General features: G+C 44.9%; 1 protein-coding gene across 1 annotated transcript; it reads right to left on the bottom strand.

Moving 5' to 3' along the window:
• Window positions 1-1,024: 1,024 nt before the first annotated feature.
• Window positions 1,025-21,106, bottom strand: T265_01890 (hypothetical protein; the record flags this gene model as incomplete). Its single annotated transcript, XM_009166016.1, has 9 exons — window positions 1,025-1,385; window positions 3,398-3,812; window positions 5,543-5,714; window positions 5,923-6,023; window positions 10,246-10,812; window positions 12,142-12,222; window positions 14,084-14,409; window positions 20,332-20,698; window positions 20,743-21,106. The coding sequence occupies 9 exons, from the start codon at window positions 21,104-21,106 to the stop codon at window positions 1,163-1,165; spliced, it is 2,616 nt and encodes an 871-aa protein (XP_009164280.1).
• Between the last annotated feature and the right edge of the window lie 620 nt (window positions 21,107-21,726).

Genomic DNA, 21,726 nt, shown 5'->3' with positions numbered 1-21,726 from the left:
TAAGTTACACACGGCACGGCAATAAGTCTGCTGTTCATTTCACTGGTTTCTTTCATACCGGTTTTATTAGCTCTTATTCGCTGTCTAGGCGACCACTGTACGATGAGTACTCGGTTACTACAGATGAAAAAGAGAAGGACAGGATCGGTTGAAAGGAGCTTCCCGTGGTGACTCCATCAATATGTTCACTGCTCTGTTTTAAAAGAACCATTTGCTGTCGTTCCTACACATCAAGATTAATCAAAATCGGGACCGTTAGGAAATGCGCACGAATAATTGACGTCTGGAGTGACTGAAGATGAAACACTGCAGTTTGGAATAATGGACTTATCAAGGTATGGTTTGAAACTGAGGATATCCATCGTCTAGTTTCTGGAAATTCTGAAGTCTTTGGCGAAGTTATTTCTCGACCTGGTACGCTTAAAGTCCCACGAAGGCCTTTTCCTCCGTGATAACCTCTGTCCAGAGGGGGTGGTTCATCATCATCATCAACGACAGCATGACATCAGTGCTCAACACCAATGCTTCACTGCCGTACAGCCATGAGGGGGTGGTTGCTGACACGGCAGACACGCGATACTATTTACTAATGGTACAGGTCTGGGAAATGTCGCTCAATCGAGCAAGTTTTTGGCTTTCAAGGTATCAATAATGACAGGGGTACTGTCGTTCGACCAGCGGTGAAGAAACCATCTGCAGTATTCTATCGAAATCCACCCAAATTTGCTGCTTCAATACAAGCGACTTAACTTTGATCTGAAAGCAACCTCTAACTCGATAAAGTGGAGTATTCTAAGAAAACTAAAAAGAGTTTTAATTCAGACTAACTCGAATGACCTTCGAAAGGTGCATACCGTGTAGTGATCAGCAACGACCAGTTTGTCTAGCAAACACACTGCATAGCAGACGGTCGACAAGAGATAAGTATGCTAGCTTCTGGAACGGCAAGCTGTGGCCGAGACATGCAAGAACAGAACATCATTACCAGATGTCCCCGAAGTGATGAACCCGAAAACGAATAATCTGGGAGTGGAAAACAACTACATTCAGTGATAATAGTGAATACAAATCAAATCACTGATCCGGTTAGGATGTCAACCAAAGAAAGTCAAGTCAGTCCCAGAGGAAATAGTAAATCTGATCGCGAGGAGCAAGTAAATTGTCACCGTGGCTGTTCGGTGCTGTTCCCAGCTGTGTCGTCAGTATTCGATGCCATTCTCAGCGGTGTCGTCAGTGAAGGTTGACTCTGGCTGCCGGGGTACCGAAATTTGTTACTTGATAGGCGATTCCCAACTCCTGTTCCACAAGCCAACTGGACTCGACTCAGTGGCATCAACGACGGTTGTGCGGTATTGGCAAGACCACCATAAGATATCCGAGGAGCACTAATATTGCAAATAAGCAAATTAGAGAAAATGGAGCCACGGATCTCAAATGCGAAGTAAGGATTCACTGAATAATACCAGAAAATATAAACAAGGTTATAAAATTCGACGTTCACAAATAGATTTGAGCAGGAAATACTGAACTCGACAGTTCGTACAGTGGTCTGACCAGTAGAATTAGTGATGGACCTATCCCATCACTTTGACCAAACGCATCTCAAACTACCGACCGAGAAGGACAAAATCTGACCGGTCGAAGGATAATCACACGAAATAGCTTGCGAGCTGCAGAGCTGTACGATAGATTGCCGATTACAAGATGACTTCACTAGGTATGTGCAAAAAGAATCAAAAGGTGGAGTGAGCTCAGGTGAGGATAGTGAATTCAGTTTTCCAAAATGGAGCTGCGCTGGAGTGTGGTACTGATCCTACGAGGGGAATTTTAATGTTTCTCCAGTGTACTTGGTTACCTCAATTCTGCGACGATTCGTCACCTTCAAACTCAATGGGTATTTGGACTCTGACTTAGGAGCTAATTTTGCCAGTCGTTCATAAATAAAAACATTTCAGATGCCAGCTAATAGACGAAGCGGAGACAAGTGCAGTTCACCTTTACAACCTAAACTTGGCTAAGCAAGTACATTCTGTCCCAAATCTCTTGCTATCCTCGTCTAATCGACATTCCAGAACCAAGTACAACAATCTGTTGTTTTCACTTTGAGTGATGAAGCATTAGTCAGTAGTTCAGTTTAATCTGCTCTCGTTTGGTTCAACACTTGAGATCCCGTGTGTACTTTCTATACTCACTATAAATCCTTGACCTTGATGAGGAAGATTTCATTCCGGAAGGCAGACCTCATTGACAGCGTTCAGACTTGTCGGTGTCCCCCCCCCCCACCAGTGAACAGAGGCAGATGCTGTCTCTCGTTCGACCAAGTTGTGACCATCAGGCATTCACGGTTAGCACGTAGCACTGAGTGGATGGCTACTCTACCTAGGTGGCTGACTTACGCCTTTTCATTGTCCATCTACTTGGGGTTACATGACAGCTAAGGAGTATGGTTTTTTTACTACCTACTTGAAACAGCTGATCCAGTCAAGTGACATACGTTTCAGTCCTCTATTATTTGACCGAATGTAATTGTTGTTTGAGCGCACATTTTGCTGCATGATTTGAATCCCGTTGCCCCAGGCTCATAGTTTCACTGGTAAACAGATTGATGTATTAGGATTAAAGGTTTGCGTACTCATGAGTAGTCCGGAGACTACAACTTTGATATTGGACGTCAGTTCCGGATGAAATAGGATGTTACAGGGCCGCAGCAGCCACCTAATTACAGTCAGTATCCGGTAGGGACGCGATAATCGGCCATAAAGCAAGTCAGTGGATGCAATAAAAGTGACAGTCGAGCATCAGTTTGTAAAAATATTTTACTGGTGTATTGCTGTCAGTGATGAAGACGATGACTGTGTTGGATAGAGACGCTCTCATAAACGGGTAAACAGTGGCACGGTAGGACGAAAGAGTCACTAGGTACCCGTTACATGTCCAAATCGAAGAAAAACAAAGCGATCTCGGGCAACCATTGGTTCACGGGTGAAATTAACACCGACACCTTGTGAAGCATAAACGTAGAGCCAGAAAATATTAGAGGCGAGGGAGCTACTCAGCATTCATACACTGATCAGTCCTACCGATCGCACAAGACTCAAACTAGGTAGCCATTACCGGTCACACTTCCAGTTGGACTGAAATCTGATTTATAGTGATCGACCGCCTTTATTGGTTTTGTCTAAACATGTAGCTCAGATATGAGCAACCGACTCAATTCGAAAAGTGGCTAGACCTGGTTTCTGTCTTTTGAACAGGCCACTGGCACAATTTAGCCAATGTCCTGATCCCCGCACCTAATTTTGCATACACATGTCATGTAAGAAAGTAGTGTGGATGGAGCCTAAACACCTGGCTAAACCAATGGCGAAGAGTTCGGTAAAAATGCTGGAGAACTTACGCAGACAACAGCTGTGAACGTTCGGAAAATGGGCGGCTCGTTGAGGGGACACTTTTCGAATTCAATCGACCTGCACTGTCCGCACAATCAGTGGTTCCAAGTGCAAGCGAACCAGTCACTGGAGTGATCCCCCCGATGAGGCCAGAATCAGCGCCAGTTGCTCCACCAATCGGAGCAAGCCGATTGCCCAAAACTCGCGTCGGGCGAGACACACCGGCTCCGTCGTTCCACAAAAATGAACTGCTAGCGTGGATGTTACCCGCACCCCCAGTGGTTTGGTATTGTGAGTTTGGATTTAATAAACGTCCGCGCTGAGCCTCTGAAAGTTCACGTGCATCTTGGAGTCGAATCAAACAAAGCGTTAGGAGCCCGAAAATTGTTGTGCCAATGATCCACGTTGCAAATATTAGCAAGTCTGTATGGAAAGGATAATTTGGGCATATTGAATATGCATCAGACACGATAAGTGTTGATCACATGGGCCTGCATGGCATGCCTAAAGTAAGCAGGCCCTATAAACGACGGATCAACCCGTTAGGTGACGTTCCATTCAAGCACGGGATTACACTGGATAGGTTCAAAGAAAGCATGAAACCAAAACACTCAACCTTGCACTGACGATGTCACCTCGGCTGGCTGAACGTTTGCAATCCAACTGCCAAGCTCGGCGAACAGACCAACAACCAACCACGGCCAGCTGAATTGCTGTACGAAGTAATGTGCCTAGTGGTCTAAACGTCCTGCCATTTTGGTCCCTGATTATTTCGCTGACAATAGGTTTCCGGGGACCAGTCGAACGAATCAAGTGGAATGGAATCTATCGCCGGGTCTCCAGCAAAGGCACGGTCCTATTAGAGACCCAATGTTTGGATAAGGTTGGTTGGGTTGTATCGCAAACAGACAATACGGCTTTGAGTAGCGCTTTAGATTTTTTTCCTAATGGCCATTTATATTCAACATCGGACCGTCCGGCAGGCGTTGGAGGAGCTGCTTATGAAAGTTTCTTTTGATTTCTTGGCTTCTCAGTGGCTAAGCGAGATGTGCACATTTGGTGGAGACCTAAGAAGTGCAAAGAAAAGCATCAGCACACACGTGCATGATCGGAGTCCACGCTGATGTTCCAGAAGAAGCGTCAGGATGTGAGGGATCTATGCCACCAGTAAGTGACGACGATGTGGTCTATTTGGACTCGGCGCTGGTTCGTCAGTGGTCAGCACGTTGTTAAGTGGTTTCCGCTGTTCCGGAAATCGGTGCTGCAAAGCAACAGCCTGTGATCGCACACATATGTAGCAAGCGATCTCCATTGTCCTTGCGTCTCCTATTCAACCCAAGAAGAACACCCAGTCGAGCCTCAGCAGCGTTTAGTCTACCAGAAACCACAACGATATCTAAGCTTTTAGATCGTTGTAAAAGGGCACCTTGAGCGTCATAGAAACTGACTTTCGTAAATTCAGAGCTACAGTCAGTTGGCGCATACGGTCTGCGATGGACAACGCTTCCTCCAGATTCTTTCACAGACGTTGCGAAACGCGCCATGCAGAGCCAACTATCAACGAGTATCTAATCCAGTAGAGACGCTTCCGCTCGGTCACTCAATACAATACCCACGCCGGCATATCCAGCTCCAGAGACCTCTGCATCACCAGGACAGGGTTCATTACCGTAGAAAAGCAGCACCGTGAGTAACGTATAAACAGCTAGCTGGGGGTCCTACCACAAGCTACCAAGTATTCAGCATTTGCAAGAGGATGTTACTAATAAGGTCCAACTTAAGGGAGCTACTCAGTCGAAGAAACTCGTTACTAAGCCCCATACACCGAAGGTTATTCCAAGATGTACCTAACGTTGATATCATTGTCATCGCCTGCACACCCACAAATCATTTCTGGACAGGGTGAGATGCATCTTCAGTGGATTCCGTTTATGTTCCACACGGAGCACATGGCCAATGATTAGACCAGTGATTAGCACTCAGAACAACGAGAGAAATCATGATTTCACAGGGAGGATTGAAGATCAGAGACTGAATATTTCAAAAGCGAATTTAAATCGAAATTCTACTGTCAGTGCACAGAGATGTCAAATAACGGAAATCTAAGGACAAGATTCTCCAACACCTCTGCAACCAAGGATAAGGAAACGTACCGTAAAGACCGACGGCGTTAAATTGCAGAACAGCCAGTCGGTGCTCAATCCAAGTGAGCCGTAAAAACTGTTCAATCAGGATGTGCGGCATAAAGGCGTTGGGGATAAGGAAAAGGCACACACATCCAAGGCTGAGATAGACACCAACAAAGGCAGTGGAAAGACCGAACGCCTGAAAGTGGGATAATAGAGGAAGCCAGCTCCAGTCAGATGCACAATGGGGTCAAGAGATTGACTGTGTATAGTGCAAGGAATAATCGGTAAAACTGACCACAGCACAGAATGAGAAACATGGACATGACACCACAACAAATGTAATGAACCGTAACACGAGCATACTTGCAAAACAGAACTAGTTATTTGGGTTAACGGAGACTCACAAGATTCTTGAACACGCACAGTGGGCACAGAATGAACAGACCCATAAGGATTACGAACGACAGGTAGGATGCAGGCGAATCGTTCAAGGAGAACAGTTGACCTGAAAAGGCGGTAGACCAACAGAAAACCAATGGGATGCAGTATAAGTGTTGCTCAGGAGATAGAACACATCAATATGTGGAAATATAGAATCATGAGCACAAAGCTTCCACTGTCATTTACTGATATCAGCGCTAAATGAATCCAACTTGATAGCACCGCCAAAGTGGGCGTTACATGAGCTGATGCGACCCACATGTACATCCAGGCCTGCCAGTATGACTACAATAACACCATTAAAGAATGATGAACCCTTTCGAACAGTTCAACACCCTGATCCTACTGAAACTCACCAAAAGCAGGCAATGAGTGCTCAAATCCCATCCAAGATGTCCAGACACCGTACAACGAGTGCCGGGCACAACCACCGACCCAATGCCGCTTTCAACGACGCTCACTAACCTTGATTGGTGATGAAACGTTTGCAATCAAACTACCCACCTTAACGAACAAACCAACGACCAGTACTGGCTGCTGTTTGAACCTAGATCACAAGACAGTTATCAATCGATGTGTAATATGCCCCACAAGCTTACCATGTGGTAACAAATCAAACTACCACCTTAACGAACAAACCAACGACCAGTACTGGCTGCTGTTTGAACCTAGATCACAAGACAGTTATCAATCGATGTGTAATATGCCCCACAAGCTTACCATGTGGTAACAAGATGACGTACAGTAGTAACGTTACTGGATGAAGCGGTTGACAAATGGGTGTATGGCTAGGCAACGTAAATTCCGCCATGCCGTGCATTCGATTCTGTCGTGCCAACATGTTCATAGACTTGTGGTACTCTAGTCGAAAGTGGGACTAGTGCAGAGGGTTAGTGCAATCAGGAGTGTGTGCCTAAAAAATTGTGGAGGGGAGTTTTAGGGCGAAACAAATTTAAAAGGTATACTCTGCCTTATTCAAACGTAGATGATCACACGCGATTTATGACTGATATTTGATAGTAGCTGTTTGGTACAATCTATAACAATTCACTATTTGTTAAATTCCACTAGTAATGGGGTCAGCTTGTAGGTACGGACAATCATAAAAACCATGCAGTTAACCGCTTCACATACACCTCGCTTCACAGGAGAGATACCCTCCAAGAAAAAACCCATCTCTACAAGAACTTGAAAAGAACCAAAGTCATAACATGCGGTGACTTGTGGCTCAGTGGACACATCGAGAAAACGACAAGGTGGACTCACAAGGGTTTAATGGGTCACGCAAAAACCTCCAGAACAGACCGAATGACCATTGCTACGTGACCGACCATCACAATGTACCGAAGAGTTCTCTCAAATGCAACCGAAAGGTTTCAATCTATCAGCTACAAACTGAGCACCCAAAGTACACTGAACCCAGATGCTACAGTAGGGCTAACGACAAGCGATAAGCAACGTAGTGACGGTGATGCAATGAACATGTCCACCTGCCTGATAGAGTTGGAAGTTAGATGACTTCACAGTGAAGACGGTCTAATCGAGAAATTCCTGACAATTAGTATGACTTGCCCCGGCGTAATCATCCATAAACAGCACATGTGAACGTGATTCAGCTTACTGGTTAACGATTCCATGTGAAAATGGTTTCACGGGAAAAGGCTCTACGGGAAGGGAAGCGTGAGGGGTCCCGAGTAAGCGGTCCAAACAATCTAATAATCGAGTTGGAGCCAGTTGATCCATCGAAAGTGGGTCGCTGTTCCCAAAGACCAATCGACGTACTTTGGCAGTGAAGATTCCTCACGAAAAGAATGGACCTTGACGCCGGCTGACGGTTTGTGTGGTTTAGTGGTCGAGTAGTCTACACTGCGTAGCACCCGTCTTGTTAGGTTGGCTAGTAGCACGAGATCCAACAACCAAGGTATCCAACGTTGGTGGTCGGGAAAAGGAAGGTGACATTTTCCTCAAGGTTTAGATATATGCTTAGATACATAGACGTATGTTAGTTAAGGCCGAATTCCTGTCAAGCCTTATAGCTAAAGACATTGATTAATGATCCTGGGGGCGAGATGGCTCAAGTGGTTAGAGCGCGAATTTACTGACCGGAAGGTCCGTGGTCGAGTCCGACCTCTGTCTCTCGACTTCCCCTGTCTAGGCCTGGGCAACCTGGCAGTATCCCAGCCCTCGTGCAACCTTCGGGTGGCATGGCAGTTAGGCACCGAAAGGGTGCCACAACTGAACGGTTTTTTTCCTCCTGTTCAAATGCAGGTGGCCTTAAACTAACCCATTCTGCATACAACAATAACAAGATCAAAAGTAATCGCGTGCACCGCGCGGCCGCACCGAGTCGGTTTACTTGCTACACATAACAATATGGGTAATGGAAATTACCCTACCTTATACTTCCAAGTATTCCGTATCAGTAAGCCCACCAACCATAAGGCTGCTACAATTGTTCGCCTCGAATTCCATGGCCGTGATATTTACGCACCCACAAAACTTATATACAGAACCTGCATACCCGTCCATATGATCGTTCACTATACTCAAACAAGCAGAATGTGGTTGCTTATGCACCAGGTGGGATTGGCTCTGGTGTGTTTTGTATCCGAAACGAGAATCTAATACGTACTCAATGCCGTTAAGTCGACGCCTCATTTTTGGCTTCGGTGATTTGGAGGCGACCACGACCAATGGAGATGGGTCTGTGCTGTCAAGCAGAATGATGCAGGCTCGATTGAATACTCATTCCTGCGTTGTATTTTCGACTTACTTCGCGAAAGCAGTTAGCGAACGAGAAATTGATCGCCCTCTGTTTGTGCACACCCCAACAAACCGCACCATTATCACTGATGCGTTACATTCCATAGGAATAGCAAAAGTTGAGATAACTTTGCGGCTGCGAGTCACGCAAACAAGCAAGCAGATGGGCTCGATGTTGTCAAGGCTCACTAGGGTGATCGCCTTCAAGTGGACTCCAAACACGAGATGTGACGTGAAACAGTCGTGTAACGAGTGGAATGTGTTTTTGAGAGGTGTAAATTTTCGGAATAATCGACAACGCCCCTCTTATTTCAGTTCCCATAAAATGGGAAATCACAAGACTAACGCAAATAATGGGCAACAGCTGTGCCGTTTTTGAACTGGATGCTTTACCAACCCCAATTCCAAAAAGTCAAACATTGAGACACCAATCCAGAGATAGATCATCAAAAAGCGATTAGTTTCAATTTACGAAAAGACAAATAATTGCGTACAACGGAACCCAAAACTCTGCATTGTATTTCCGTTATTCTCATTTGAAATCGATAAAAAGCTGCATCGGATGGAATCACCACGGAGAGATTAAATTCCGACAAACAGCCAAATTCGACTTCCATAGCCACTGTTAATGAGGCATTTTTTCTAGCTGGCACTTAGTAAGACTAATCAACAAGTCCCTTAGGTCACAGTTGCTGCCAACAAGTGTATGGATATCATTCAGAAGACTTCGAAGAGTCGATGAAAATGTAAGGTGGAATTTTTATTGAGACAGTGAAGTTTCCTTACTACTTGTGGAGTATAGGAAAGGGGAAATCCCAAGACCTGCACGAGCCTTCCAACCAGGAAGTCATCATTCGAGGAACTGCGAGGAACTCACACTAATGAACAGCCAATTGCAGCAACGAACGCCCCCGTGGATGCAGATCTACCTAGAGACTGACGGTTATTCCCAGTAACAATGAGGCAGCTGTATGGTATTTGTCGGGTTGTAACAGGGTGAACATTCCGATGAAACTAAACAGTCGGTAATAAAAGTCCTCTTTTGCGAATTTGCCGACATGAAGGTCCGTGGTTCGGACCAGAGTAGTGCATCCCGACTTCCCCTGTCTAGGATTGGGCAACCCTGTAGTATCCCAGCCCTCGTGCTCCCTTCGGGTGGCATGACAGCTAGGCTCCGAAAGAGCGTTACAGCTGAACGATTATCCTATTATTTATCTGAAAACCATACATCGGTAGATGGGGCGAATAAACACAGAAATCAGTGAATCAGGTGAGTAATCCGAGTAGCTTGTGCATAGAAGAACTGGTCCATTGGAAAGTGATACCGAAAGATGAGTTGCCGCGAAATCAAGGGATTAGTCAACCTGCCGAAATCAACGAGCTAATAGAGCACTAGTCGAGATACGATGATGAAGTCAACCAGTGCGCAAAAAAAAATTAGAGCCACCTGAGCCAACAATGTCAGGCGTATAATTCAAACCAACATAAACAAAGCTGGGCCACTAGGGGGAAGGCCAACTTACCCAAAAGCACCGACAACAAAGCGACGAATAGGAATACAGCTGGAAGTACCGGAGGAAGTCGCGCTATCCGGCGCGGCCTTAAGCTGAACACACGAGTCGATCGCCTTGCTCTGCATCCCGCGCAGTCGTACTGTGAGTTGTGCTGACTTGAGCAACAGGGGCAAAATGGAGAACGGTCATTTTCCAACTGCGTCTGCTCCATATCTGCTTGGCATACATGTGCGGTTGACGAGTTACTGTGTGATAAAAGAGGTTCCAAGGTACCACAATTCGGCACCTCGGAGACAGGTTCGAGAGAATTATCGACGAGCGGGTCACTATCCGCGACATAAAACGCAGCCCCCTGTACTTCCGTAGGTGTCCCAGCTAGCAGTTCCGTGTTCCAAGGTTCGTTGACAGTGCTAGTGCCTGGAGTAGTATCCGGTTCCTGGATCTTCATCAGAGGCCCACGGCCGAATACTCTGTGGTAGTGTAGTGTTGGGCGTATGCATAGACACCAGATGAGGATGAACGTTGCAAGCGCCAGCAATCCAGGGAGTAAAACACTGATTGCAAGGACCAGTATGGCTGCATGAGGGAAAGGATATCAATTTATGTTGCTTAAGACGAAAACCGCTGGCAAGAAGTGAACATTTACCAGACTAAACCAAACAAGTGGAGCAGTGTATTACGTCCAGTTTACATGTAAACGTGAGAAGAGGCAGATAAAATTGACAAGAATAAGTCAATCGGTGAAAAAATCAAGCATCATGAAAAGGGTCCTGGATAATGTATCACACGCTGGTCTCCATATGATCAAACGCGTATAAACACACAAACCATCATGCAAACAATGAGATAAAAACGGTCGACAGTCTTGCGTATCTTAACAAGGGCGAGACGGTTAGAGCGCGAATTCACTGAACGGAAGGTCCGTGGTTCGGACCCGAACTCTGCGCTTCGACGTCCGCTGTCTAAACCTGAGCAACCTGGCAGTATCGAAGTCCTCGTGCTTCCTTCGGCTGGCATGGCATCTAGGCACCGGAAGGGTGTTACAGCTTATTATGTCTTAACAATTGGACCACCAAATGACCGAATGAGTTTCAAACGTCTAACCTTACTAAAACCAACAGCACTTACACCTCAGTTGTTTTGTCGATTGGTACAAAGGGGATTGAATGCGTTTCCCACAGGACTAGGCCAGGAGGTTTGTAACCGAGACTACCCCTCGGAGCGGTTAACATGAAAGGCCTTGCCATACAACGGTTGACTAAAACACCGCAAGTAGAAACCGATCACTACTGACTGGGGGGGGGGTAGGAGGGAAGTCCTTCATTCGGGTAAAAAAGTAAACCATAAGGCACAAATTGGCCGCTATTACAAATAAAACACTCCCAGTCATGAAATGGGCTTAAAAATACATGAATGTACCTGTTTACCAGATAAGGAGCGGGTCATTAAGAGCTTATCTAAGTAAATTCTTGAAAAGTTGGGTTGCACACCCCACTCCCACATTGTTCAAAATAGAGTTACCTAGACAACTGGAGCTACCCGCCTTCAAATAGGATACGCTGACGCGGAAACGTATCTCAGGTAAGTTTGTTATACTATTATAATAGCGGCGATCAAGTACGATCGACCGACATTTTGGCATTGGCTGCATTCAAACAAGTAAAAGTGGATAGTCCTTGATATTCCGACTGAAGATGACAACTCGTCGTTCATGAATTCTGACTCCGTGTTTGAAATTCAAAGAGCTGCTATCACACCCGAACGACTGGCATCAAAATCTAGAAACAACATTGAAATAAGTCGGGTCCTAGATGGACACAACAGCGCACTAAAACTGCCGAATTCAGCCCGACTAGCACATATAAACACATACACAAAGCGTGTAGCATTCGGTCGAGAACTTACCATCAGACGTCGGAAGGGAATAACGATAGAAGAAGATAGTCCCTAACACAGAAGACATGACCATGACGCTGGCGGCACAACCTGGGGAGCAATACGAATAAATAAACTTGAAAAGAAAAGCGAGAACCCAATTTTCAGTATCTAATGCGTGACTAATCGCAATCGCCAAAACAACACACAAGGAGACCGGGTATTGGCAAAAATAGCGACCCAACAATCTGAAGGAAGTTAATTTCATATCACTGTTTGTCGACTAGAAACTTCAGCCTCAATAAACTACACGCAGATGATCCAGTGTCATCATGATTGTTTGGTTAGTAAGTCTAGGAGCCATTTCCAACCTGCTGCAGAAAAGCCGAAGGACTCCATCTATCGCGGAAGTCCTTCAGTTGAAAATTGATGAACCCCATCTTGAAAACTTTAGGTTTTGTACCGTGATAAGCTTCGGCTTATTCAATCATCCCAGAAAGACATGGAATTTATGGTCTTTAAGAATACATTGATTCGAAAAGCAGGTTGAAATTCAATCAGTTGATGTAAATATCTGTGTCGCTGAAAGGCGAAAGATGCTGAACTCTCTACGTTGCCGGACCACTCAACAACGCTAAAACATGTCTGTGGATCGGAAACTTCCTCACAATCTGGGAACTTAACATCGACGAAGATTCCAGCGGAGGATGTTTCATGGCACTGCACCACTCGAGGCATTCGTTGTGTCCAAAATTGAAGTTGTGTATCACGACAACGAAAGTTCCCTCGAGTAATGGCGCTGGTAAAGCACAGAACTGCCTCGCATAGTCTATCGGAGGCCGCTGTAGTCCGATGGGCCCAACGAATTCGCCTGCCACGCTCCGTCTTGACCGGCTGCACTCGTGCTATCTCAGCACGGAAGATGTGAAACAAACTTTCAAACAACATAAATCCTACCTTGCAAAATGCACTCATCAACACACATCAACTTAATTTCCACGGAAGACCCAACTAAATTCCTCTTTTATGATATTCTTCAACTGAATGTGCTTTAAAAAGGACACCTAATATTTCATTGGGTACGATATTCGAGATGTTGCAGTACATTTTCATACAGTAGACTACTCACAACGTTGAAACCTTGTAAATAGTTTTCTTTAGGAAGATAAATCCTGATTTAAGGTTCAAGATTTTTAAAACCGTCGAGGAGGCTTCACCTTTCCTGCAACGATGTTTTCTTCCCTGAAGGTTGGTAATTTCGAGAAATTACCGCAAAAAGAAAAATGTGATGAAACACGAAAGTTCAAGTTGTTGAGGACCAATGGGTGACGGCAAAATCAGTCAAGAAAGGTTGGCAATTATACAGCTCATCGTAGTAGCTGGAAAGTCACCATCACACGTCAGCTCAAGTATGTGCGACAGAACATAAAACTTTTGTAAGGGACACCTCCAAGCTACACAGTCTGATGAACAAAGAACTTGGTTTCAGTATTGGTGAAAAGAAGAATGCCTTTGCTGCGGAATTACTTACTAGAAAATGCCAACTGAACAGTTACAGCATATTGGACAATGGAGCAAAACTCATGTGCAAATGGTTTACAAAACTGAATATCCATCCTCTCCTTGAACGCGTCTTCCTGCACTTTCCTGGATATTCATTGACTGTTACTCATTTGCAAGCAAATGCCATAGAGCGACTCCACAAATTCCGTAACAGATCTCAATTTTCAAGAGATGCAGAGCGGATTTACGAGAAAACATACTACTCGAATGCCCCCCATCAGTAGTATCACCGTTACATTGGTAGCACTTCGGTTATTTTTTTCTCCAGATGTTCCAAATACGAAACCGTACTTTTAACCTCTCATTCACTCTCGAAAACGCCTCCGACTGAGAACACAGCCGGATGAATGAATAATGAGGAACACTAATATGTGAGATACAAATAATCAGCACGCAGCCGAGAACCCACGTGGCCAAATGAGCAAATTGCACGAGCATGCGTAGAACATGCTTGCTAACAGGAGCACAGCGACGGGGAAGTAGATCGAAGGTGAATTTGTGGGGAGAATGCCACAGGACAGACGACAACTTTGATTACGCACCACCAGTCCCACGCCGAATTCGCTGTGGATCGGTGGAGTAGCCGGACACCCGTAGAGCACAACCGGCGCATAAGCCACACGAGATTGTCTGCTCTGATCACGCAACTCTGCAACCAACGTGAGGACTACAGCTGTGCCAGGCCGTCGGGCGATAGGCACTTCCAGTAGCTGCTTCTGGTCCAACATTGATGCTCTGAGAATTGACAAAAAAGGCAAACGACGGGTTGTTACAAAAAGGTTTAACGGGTCAGTAAAGTTGTGGCAGTGTGGATGGAAGAATATGCCCAGGGTGGCTTGATAATAACCTGTGGTTTGGATTGAGGGATGGCCCAAAGATCTGAGTTTGGAGCTAACGCTAGCAGCGAAGTATAAAAACCATTACCAGCAAACCCAGCTGCGCTGGTCATCGACGTCTTCCTGGATGGGGACCCGAGACGGGCGACATCAATGATTAGAGATATTGTCAGACATGGCCCAGTCGCGCCCTCAATGGCGCTCATGCATCCAAGCTGTTGCCTTCAATGCATAGCTACCTTCCCAATACTCCCACTTAGCAGTTCACCTACAGTGCTGTATTTACGCACTAATTTATCAGCTCCCGCCTCCAATACGCCGCTAACTACCCCACCTCCCCGAATCATCGTTGGACAAAACTGTGGCAGCTATAACCACTGTAGGGGGTTATTACAGCTGACAATGATGATGATGAGGCTACTGAGAGGCCACGCACGGGCAAATCACTTCGCAGAAATCACAGTTACAATAGATAGAACAAACTGCGTATGCATGCACACTTTTCTAATGGTGCACATGAATTTCATTTGACATCGTACGACTATGTATATGGTTCAGCAAATCATTCAAGTATGGCGAATAGGTAACCGAATAATCCAAGGCTTTGTGTGATTATTGATCACAGCTAGCTAGTAGTTGGAATAGATCAACTAGGTTCCGGAGACTCATATTAACGTGGCCCCGACAACTGTTTCGGGTAGCCTTTGAAAATATCAACAATGAGGAGGTATCATGTCAGTAAATGAACCTTAAGAGATCAACTGAAGCACAAAACAAGCGTTCATCGGCACCTTTAGAAAATAGTGACGAAAGTTCAAGTGGTCCCGTGGCTCGATAAGGTAGCTGTGCCAAAAAGATAATATAGAAATTCAGAAACGGAGGGAGAACCTTGGATTTGTACAAAAAAGCAAAATAAGGATTAATGATACATCAGTATTATCATCACAGACAGCAATACGACAGTACTGGTGCATAATCATCTTAACACTTTAATCGTCATTCATGATTGGAAACAGACGCAAAGAAAGAGGATGCCTGACAATATTCTACCTCATTCCGACACGACCACTTCAGACCCCCAAATCCAGGCGGGACTCTTCAATTTCGACACCGAGAACTACGCCTGGAGCGATGCAAACCAACGGTGTTACCCGTGGCGCACAACTTCAACAGAAGCGAACTGGAAGTTCCACTAATTTGCCCAGAAATTACCACTCTGAAAACCACGAGCCAAACAGATGAGACGCTTGAAGAGAGCAACCAAACCTGAGTGGTGGTCTACAGAAAACACGTTACTCTACTTGTTATAGACCAGTGTTCTTAATACCTTCCTAATACCGTGAACCCGAGTCTGGATAGCCGTTTGATAGCCATCTAGCTAAACCTCAAAGCCATTGAACGTGCGAATCAGCTGATCTATTGAATAATGACGCGTACAAGCATGTCATGTGCAACCGAAAACGGTTTGTTTATAAAGCTCACGTGGAAGGTTCTACGCGGACCAAGTGATGCTAGAAACAGAACTCATCTGTCAAGGGCAATCAAATTTATCTCAACGAAAACGTTTATTCCGTTGGCAGTTGTGTAGTCCACATAAGTTCGGAGCTGGTTCTCCTAATACAACTGAAACTGTTGTCACTGATGGAATAAATAACGTAAACGGTTGGTAAAAATGCAAGCGCGGTGCATAAATTCGCATACAATGCATACAACGCCTCCCCTGGTAGCTTATCAGCAAGGATATCGTGGATAGTTGGCGAAAGTGTACACACGGGGCTGACGATACTAAATGGCAATCACAGAACGGCATGCGAAAAAGTCTCCCGTTTAATAATATTACTTGCAACGCAGATAGAAACTAAAACCAAACCGAGTTCGAAGTTTCCTATTTGTTTATCGAAGGTGCTATGGCGTTGAACGTGTATGTTGTCATTTTAGTTGTGAAAATAAACTTTGTGAATCTTAGTCCCCGCGCAAATGGAGCCTCCGAAGTTTATTTCACTGAAGTCATGTTTTGCATCATTTCAACTAAGGGAATTTATTACACCCGTATGGGAGCTTTAAACCTGCTAAATTCACGGGCGTAATCAATCACTGGAACCCTTAAACAGGGCTCAGTTAGTAATCTTGACGCTCGGAGATAATGACGCGGTATCGGTTTCATCAAATCAAACAGCATTTCTGTTTTAGTTTGGACAGGGAGAAAAAATACTTTCCAATGCGCAGACACGATGGTAGGCTAGTGTGGGGAAAAGTCAATTGCTCTTGCTGTTCGCACACAGCGAAGACGACGCACACTACAGAAGCCTGTTGTAGAGTTCCAAAATCAAAGTAAACGTGTTGTTTATGAAAAGACGCCCGTGAAGCAACTCGTATAGCTCAAAGGATATTGGCAAACAGATCGACTAGAAGCTTTGGGATGCATGTCCGATAGAAACAACATACCGTGACTATCTCTCAAGGAACTAAACTGAAAGAAGTTCTCACATTATATGTTCTGGAAACCTTGCAGTCTACCGTAAATGTCGTTCCGTACGATGAACAGATACGAAATACGGGACTTCACTAAGGAGAAATCTCAGGTTGATGCGTGCTAATCTGGGATAGCAGTGTGGCAAGTGGATACAGGAATCCGGTCGCCATCCAAGAATAACGCAAACTCTGACCATTCAAGTGTTAAATTGAAGTACACCCTAGAACAGACTAAGCGTGTTACCATCAGTCATTCCATCTCAGGTTATTGGGTGTTTTGGTGGCCACACCGCACCACACCGCCACATATTCTCAGGAACATCATATTTCGCTATAGGATGTGAACCTGGAACCTTGAAAACCCTGGCGAACTCCGAATCTCAGGTTATTGGGTGCTTTGGTGGCCACACCGCACCTTTCTATTTGAGGCCACATATTCTCAGGAAAATCATATTTCGCTATAGGATGTGAACCTGGAACCTTGAAAACCCTGGCGAACTCCGTTACTGTACTGGACCGACGGACTGAGTCACCTCAAATCGACAGTTGAAAATTCGGCCACACGGGACTTATCCGTGTTGTTTCGATCGCGATGAGTAAAGACGTAGAGAAGGAGCAGAGGTTTAGAACAATCAAGCGAATCATATGTTGGATCAACCTTGGCTTGAACAAACCACCAAAGGTACCCGTTGTTCGGGATCCAAAATAGCAGCAGAATTTGACTAACAATTTTTAGCCAACTCACCCGACCACGGCTTGTATGCCAGATCAGAGATTCCTAGTCGATTAAAAACCATGTTCGTCAGCTTCAGTGTAACCGTAGCCTATTGGTTCATCCAAGAATAAACCTCAAGTGAATTGACTATGATAATCACTTAGATTTTTACGGATTATAGAAAACCAAAGTCCATGGTTTATGGTGAACCACTGTCGACTAAAAAGATACCACGAGGTCATAGCCGATGAGAATACAGGGCTGAGGCATTCACATCCCTCGAAATATGGAAGGTAGTATCCACTGTCAACAGCTTATGGAACCTATGAGTATCACTACTATCATCAGCTGGAGAGCGGAAACATGCTCCACTTTAACTCTAACAGCAACAATTTCAACGTATTTTCATCATCATCATCATCGACAGCATGGCATCAGTGTTCAACACACGAGCTATGGTTCTGAGACAACGATTGTCGAACACCTGAAGACGTCTCAGTTCCGTTGCTCGAATGGGCCAAGTCTCAGCCATACAACAAAACAGCCCGCACTGTAGCTTGATACACACGTTCCTTCAGATTCAGGGATAAACCACTCTGGCGCCATAGGTGCCTCAAATTAGCAAACGCGGCCCGGGTCTTGCAGATTCGTGCATTGACCTCATCCGTCACACTACAATCAGGACTAATAAAACTAATACAAATAAATAAATATAAAACTAATACACAACTTCCAGTACCTCTCCCTGGATTGTAAGTGGCGTTTTCAGTGACTGCACGTCCACGAGCATGACCTTACACTTTGTAGGTGCAAATGAAGAGTTCACTCTTTTACTTTCTCAAGTAAAACCCCTTTGAAATGAGGAAACCGGAATTTCGGCCACCGATTTGCACTTCACACCTTGGGCTTTTGCGCGTTGTCTGTAGATCTGACGGTGCGCACTTGCGTAAATGAGACTCGTTGGAGGCAAATCTTCCCACGGTTTACACCATTACAAATGTCCATATCACTTCGAACTGGCCAAAAACCTATAATAAGTTGCCCCCTAACTGAAACCATCTTCAAATTAGGAAAAGATGTCTTTATTGAGATCTATTTCCCTGGAGAATAAAACACCAAAGTCCCTTATTCCTATATTTACTATTTATTTATTTTCGCAATATACTGATTATTTTATCAGACTTAGCAAGAATTCAAATGGGGGCGAGATGGACCAAGTGGTTAGAGCGCGAATTTACTGACCGGAAGGTTCGTGGTTCGAATCCGACCTCTGCCTCGCGACTTCCCCTGTCTAGCCTTGGGCGACCTGGCGGTATCCCAGCCCTCGTGCAACCTTCGGGTGGCATGGCAGTTAGGCACCGAAAGGGTGCTACAGCTGAGCGAAGACTTAAAATGAGGGTGCAGCTGACGGTACTTTGAAAGTGCGCACGTCGAAATAGGTTAACGAACACCGTAATCTACTACGAAGATTTTCGAAACTCAAACAGACATTTGAGTTTCATCAGGCAGGAGTGAATTGGTTGTTTGATGGACTAGTTGTTGGAAATAAAACTGGATGAAATGTTTTGGATGCCCTTTCCGGCGGCACACTCCTGTATAAGGGGGGCGAGATGGCTTAGTGGTGATAGCATGAATTTACTGACCAGAAGATCTGTGATTTGACCTCACGACTCCATCTCGACTTCCCTTGTCTAGGCTTGGGCAACCCAGCCCTTATGCTTCCTTCGGGAGGCATGGCAGCTAACCACCGAAAGAGTATTGTAGCAGAGCGATTACTCTTTCTATTTTATCTCCTGTATAGAGGCATGGCAGCTAACCACCGAGAGTATTGTAGCAGAACGATTACTCTTTCTATTTTATCTCCTGTATATGAAACGTAGGATGCATGAACGGATTTCAGCAGAGATACAAAGCGAATCATGATGGAAGTCTACAGACACATCTACGAAGAAATGCATGTACTCTAACCAACGGGAAGAATAACAAGCTCAACCGAGACAAATTTGTTATAACCAACCGAGATTTACTAGGACGCAGTGAAACATCCAAACACTAATGTTGCTGTAATCACATAGTGTAACACAGAAACTATACAGCTGGCTCAAGTGCGGCGTTGGGGACAAATCAGTACTTCGTTATACAGTATAAAGGTCAGTTCGTTTGCGCAAAACCCAGCTGTCGAGGACCCTTACGTTGCTGAGGTTTTTTTTATTATCGGGATGTTCAAACGGAAAATGTACATACTGATCTATCTAGAGGACAAAGTTACACACCCCAAATGTTTTACCCATCTGAATATGAACTTTGAACTTTCACTATATACCCACGTGACGTCTTGTCTCGTTTAGAGTTTGGAGCATGTTGGTTGCAGACTGGAAACTGGTGTGAAATGAGTTCCTGAAACCTTGGTCTCGTAAGTTGTCTTACTATCCTAAGACAGTTGGAACCCGTAGCACATTCCCTAAATATACTGAGCATAACGAAACAGCAGCGGGGGGCCATGCTACCCACAGTCATAAAAACCCTTCATACTAATTTGGAAACAACGCACACTGTTAATGGTGTGTCAATGGTGAGCTGATTCCAAAATACCAAACTACCATAACCTGCTGACTGAAGCGTCAAAAAACCTACCTAATGATGAATGTGTGAGCTAATTTCTGAGGGTTAACATCCCAAGAAGACATGACATCGAGGATTCCAGAAACTTCATAGGAATTCGGATCAGTAAATGTACCATATAAACCACCCGCGGTAACAAGTGGTGTGGTGTATAAGTAATAGGTAATTCTGTCGTCGGCAGCAAGGCAACCGGATGAACCATTATGTTTTCCGGGTGCTGCTGCTGGAGGAAACTTGAGCAGTGATGTCCAGTATCGCAGCGACTGACAAGAGTCATTTCGGTTTACTAGGTACCAAGGAAGTTGCATAACCTCAGTCGCGAGAGCAGCGTTGGAAACTCCGCTGAACAAAACTTGTCCACATCCTCCAGGCATGGGATCTAAAAAAAGGTCCACAAAAGATTAGGAAAACCATAGAACGTACAGCCTGTAGCATAAGCGTCAGCGCGCACCCAAGTAGGCATACTGTTATCATATTCAGAGTATATGAATAGAGTCACATTTGTGGAGTTAGCTGGGAGTTCCTTAAGCAAGCCGCAATGTTCCGAATGTTGTGAGGCTCCGTAATCGAAAGACTCCAAGACTGAGACCAAAAGTGGGTTAAACGGACTGTGCAATTGAATAACCACAAATGCAGAGTCCGGAGGGAGATCAACGAAAAGTATGCTGCTGAGACCACTGGGAACCGTAACATTGGAGAAAACGGCGTGTTTTATTTTCGCGATAGTGTCAATAGCTATGACTGGAAATAGCACGAGGGAAATACACAGGAGATGAGGTAAGATCATTCCACGAGCAATCGAGGATTATCCTTCTTGAGCACGAAATTCGTCAGCTTGTATCAGACTCACCCGGAGTCCGAGTGATGTTCGACAGACATACTAAAATGATAAGAAGAAAATCGGAGTCGGGTGACTTTAATCATTTTGTAGATGAGTAAGAGGCAATGAAAGGGCAACTCGGTTGAAGTGTTGCCTCAATTCCAAAACCAATTAATAATTCAACCGACTTCTTCATTTTCAATCAATCATATCAGATGCGAAGATCTCCGCTGTTTCAAAGCTTTCTTCTCCATTGTCGCAGGGATCGCTGAAATTGGGGATATTCATTCTCCTTTCCTGTTTTTTTCAGATTATCACAACGTTCTGTTATTTAGGTCTCGCGCTATCGCTTGTCTGTTTGAATTTATTAATAATGCTGGCGAGCTCGCTCTTCGTGTTGTAAATGCAATCCTCTGTCATAATCTGCTTCTCTTTACCCGAAGCTTGAAACAATTTACATAGCTAATAAAACATCGAACTCGAAATCCTTGTTTCATGATGGCTGGATGAGCCAATTATTCCTCGAGCTGAACCGGGACCTAGTCCACCGAGTCAGTAAAATTCCTGGTTCTCAAACACAGGCAGCC

Source organism: Opisthorchis viverrini (assembly GCF_000715545.1).
Source record: "Opisthorchis viverrini unplaced genomic scaffold opera_v5_21, whole genome shotgun sequence".
In the NCBI taxonomy this organism is placed as follows: Eukaryota; Metazoa; Platyhelminthes; class Trematoda; order Opisthorchiida; family Opisthorchiidae; genus Opisthorchis; species Opisthorchis viverrini.
Note: the sequence above shows the minus strand (reverse complement) of the source record. Positions and strands in the feature narration are given on the sequence as shown.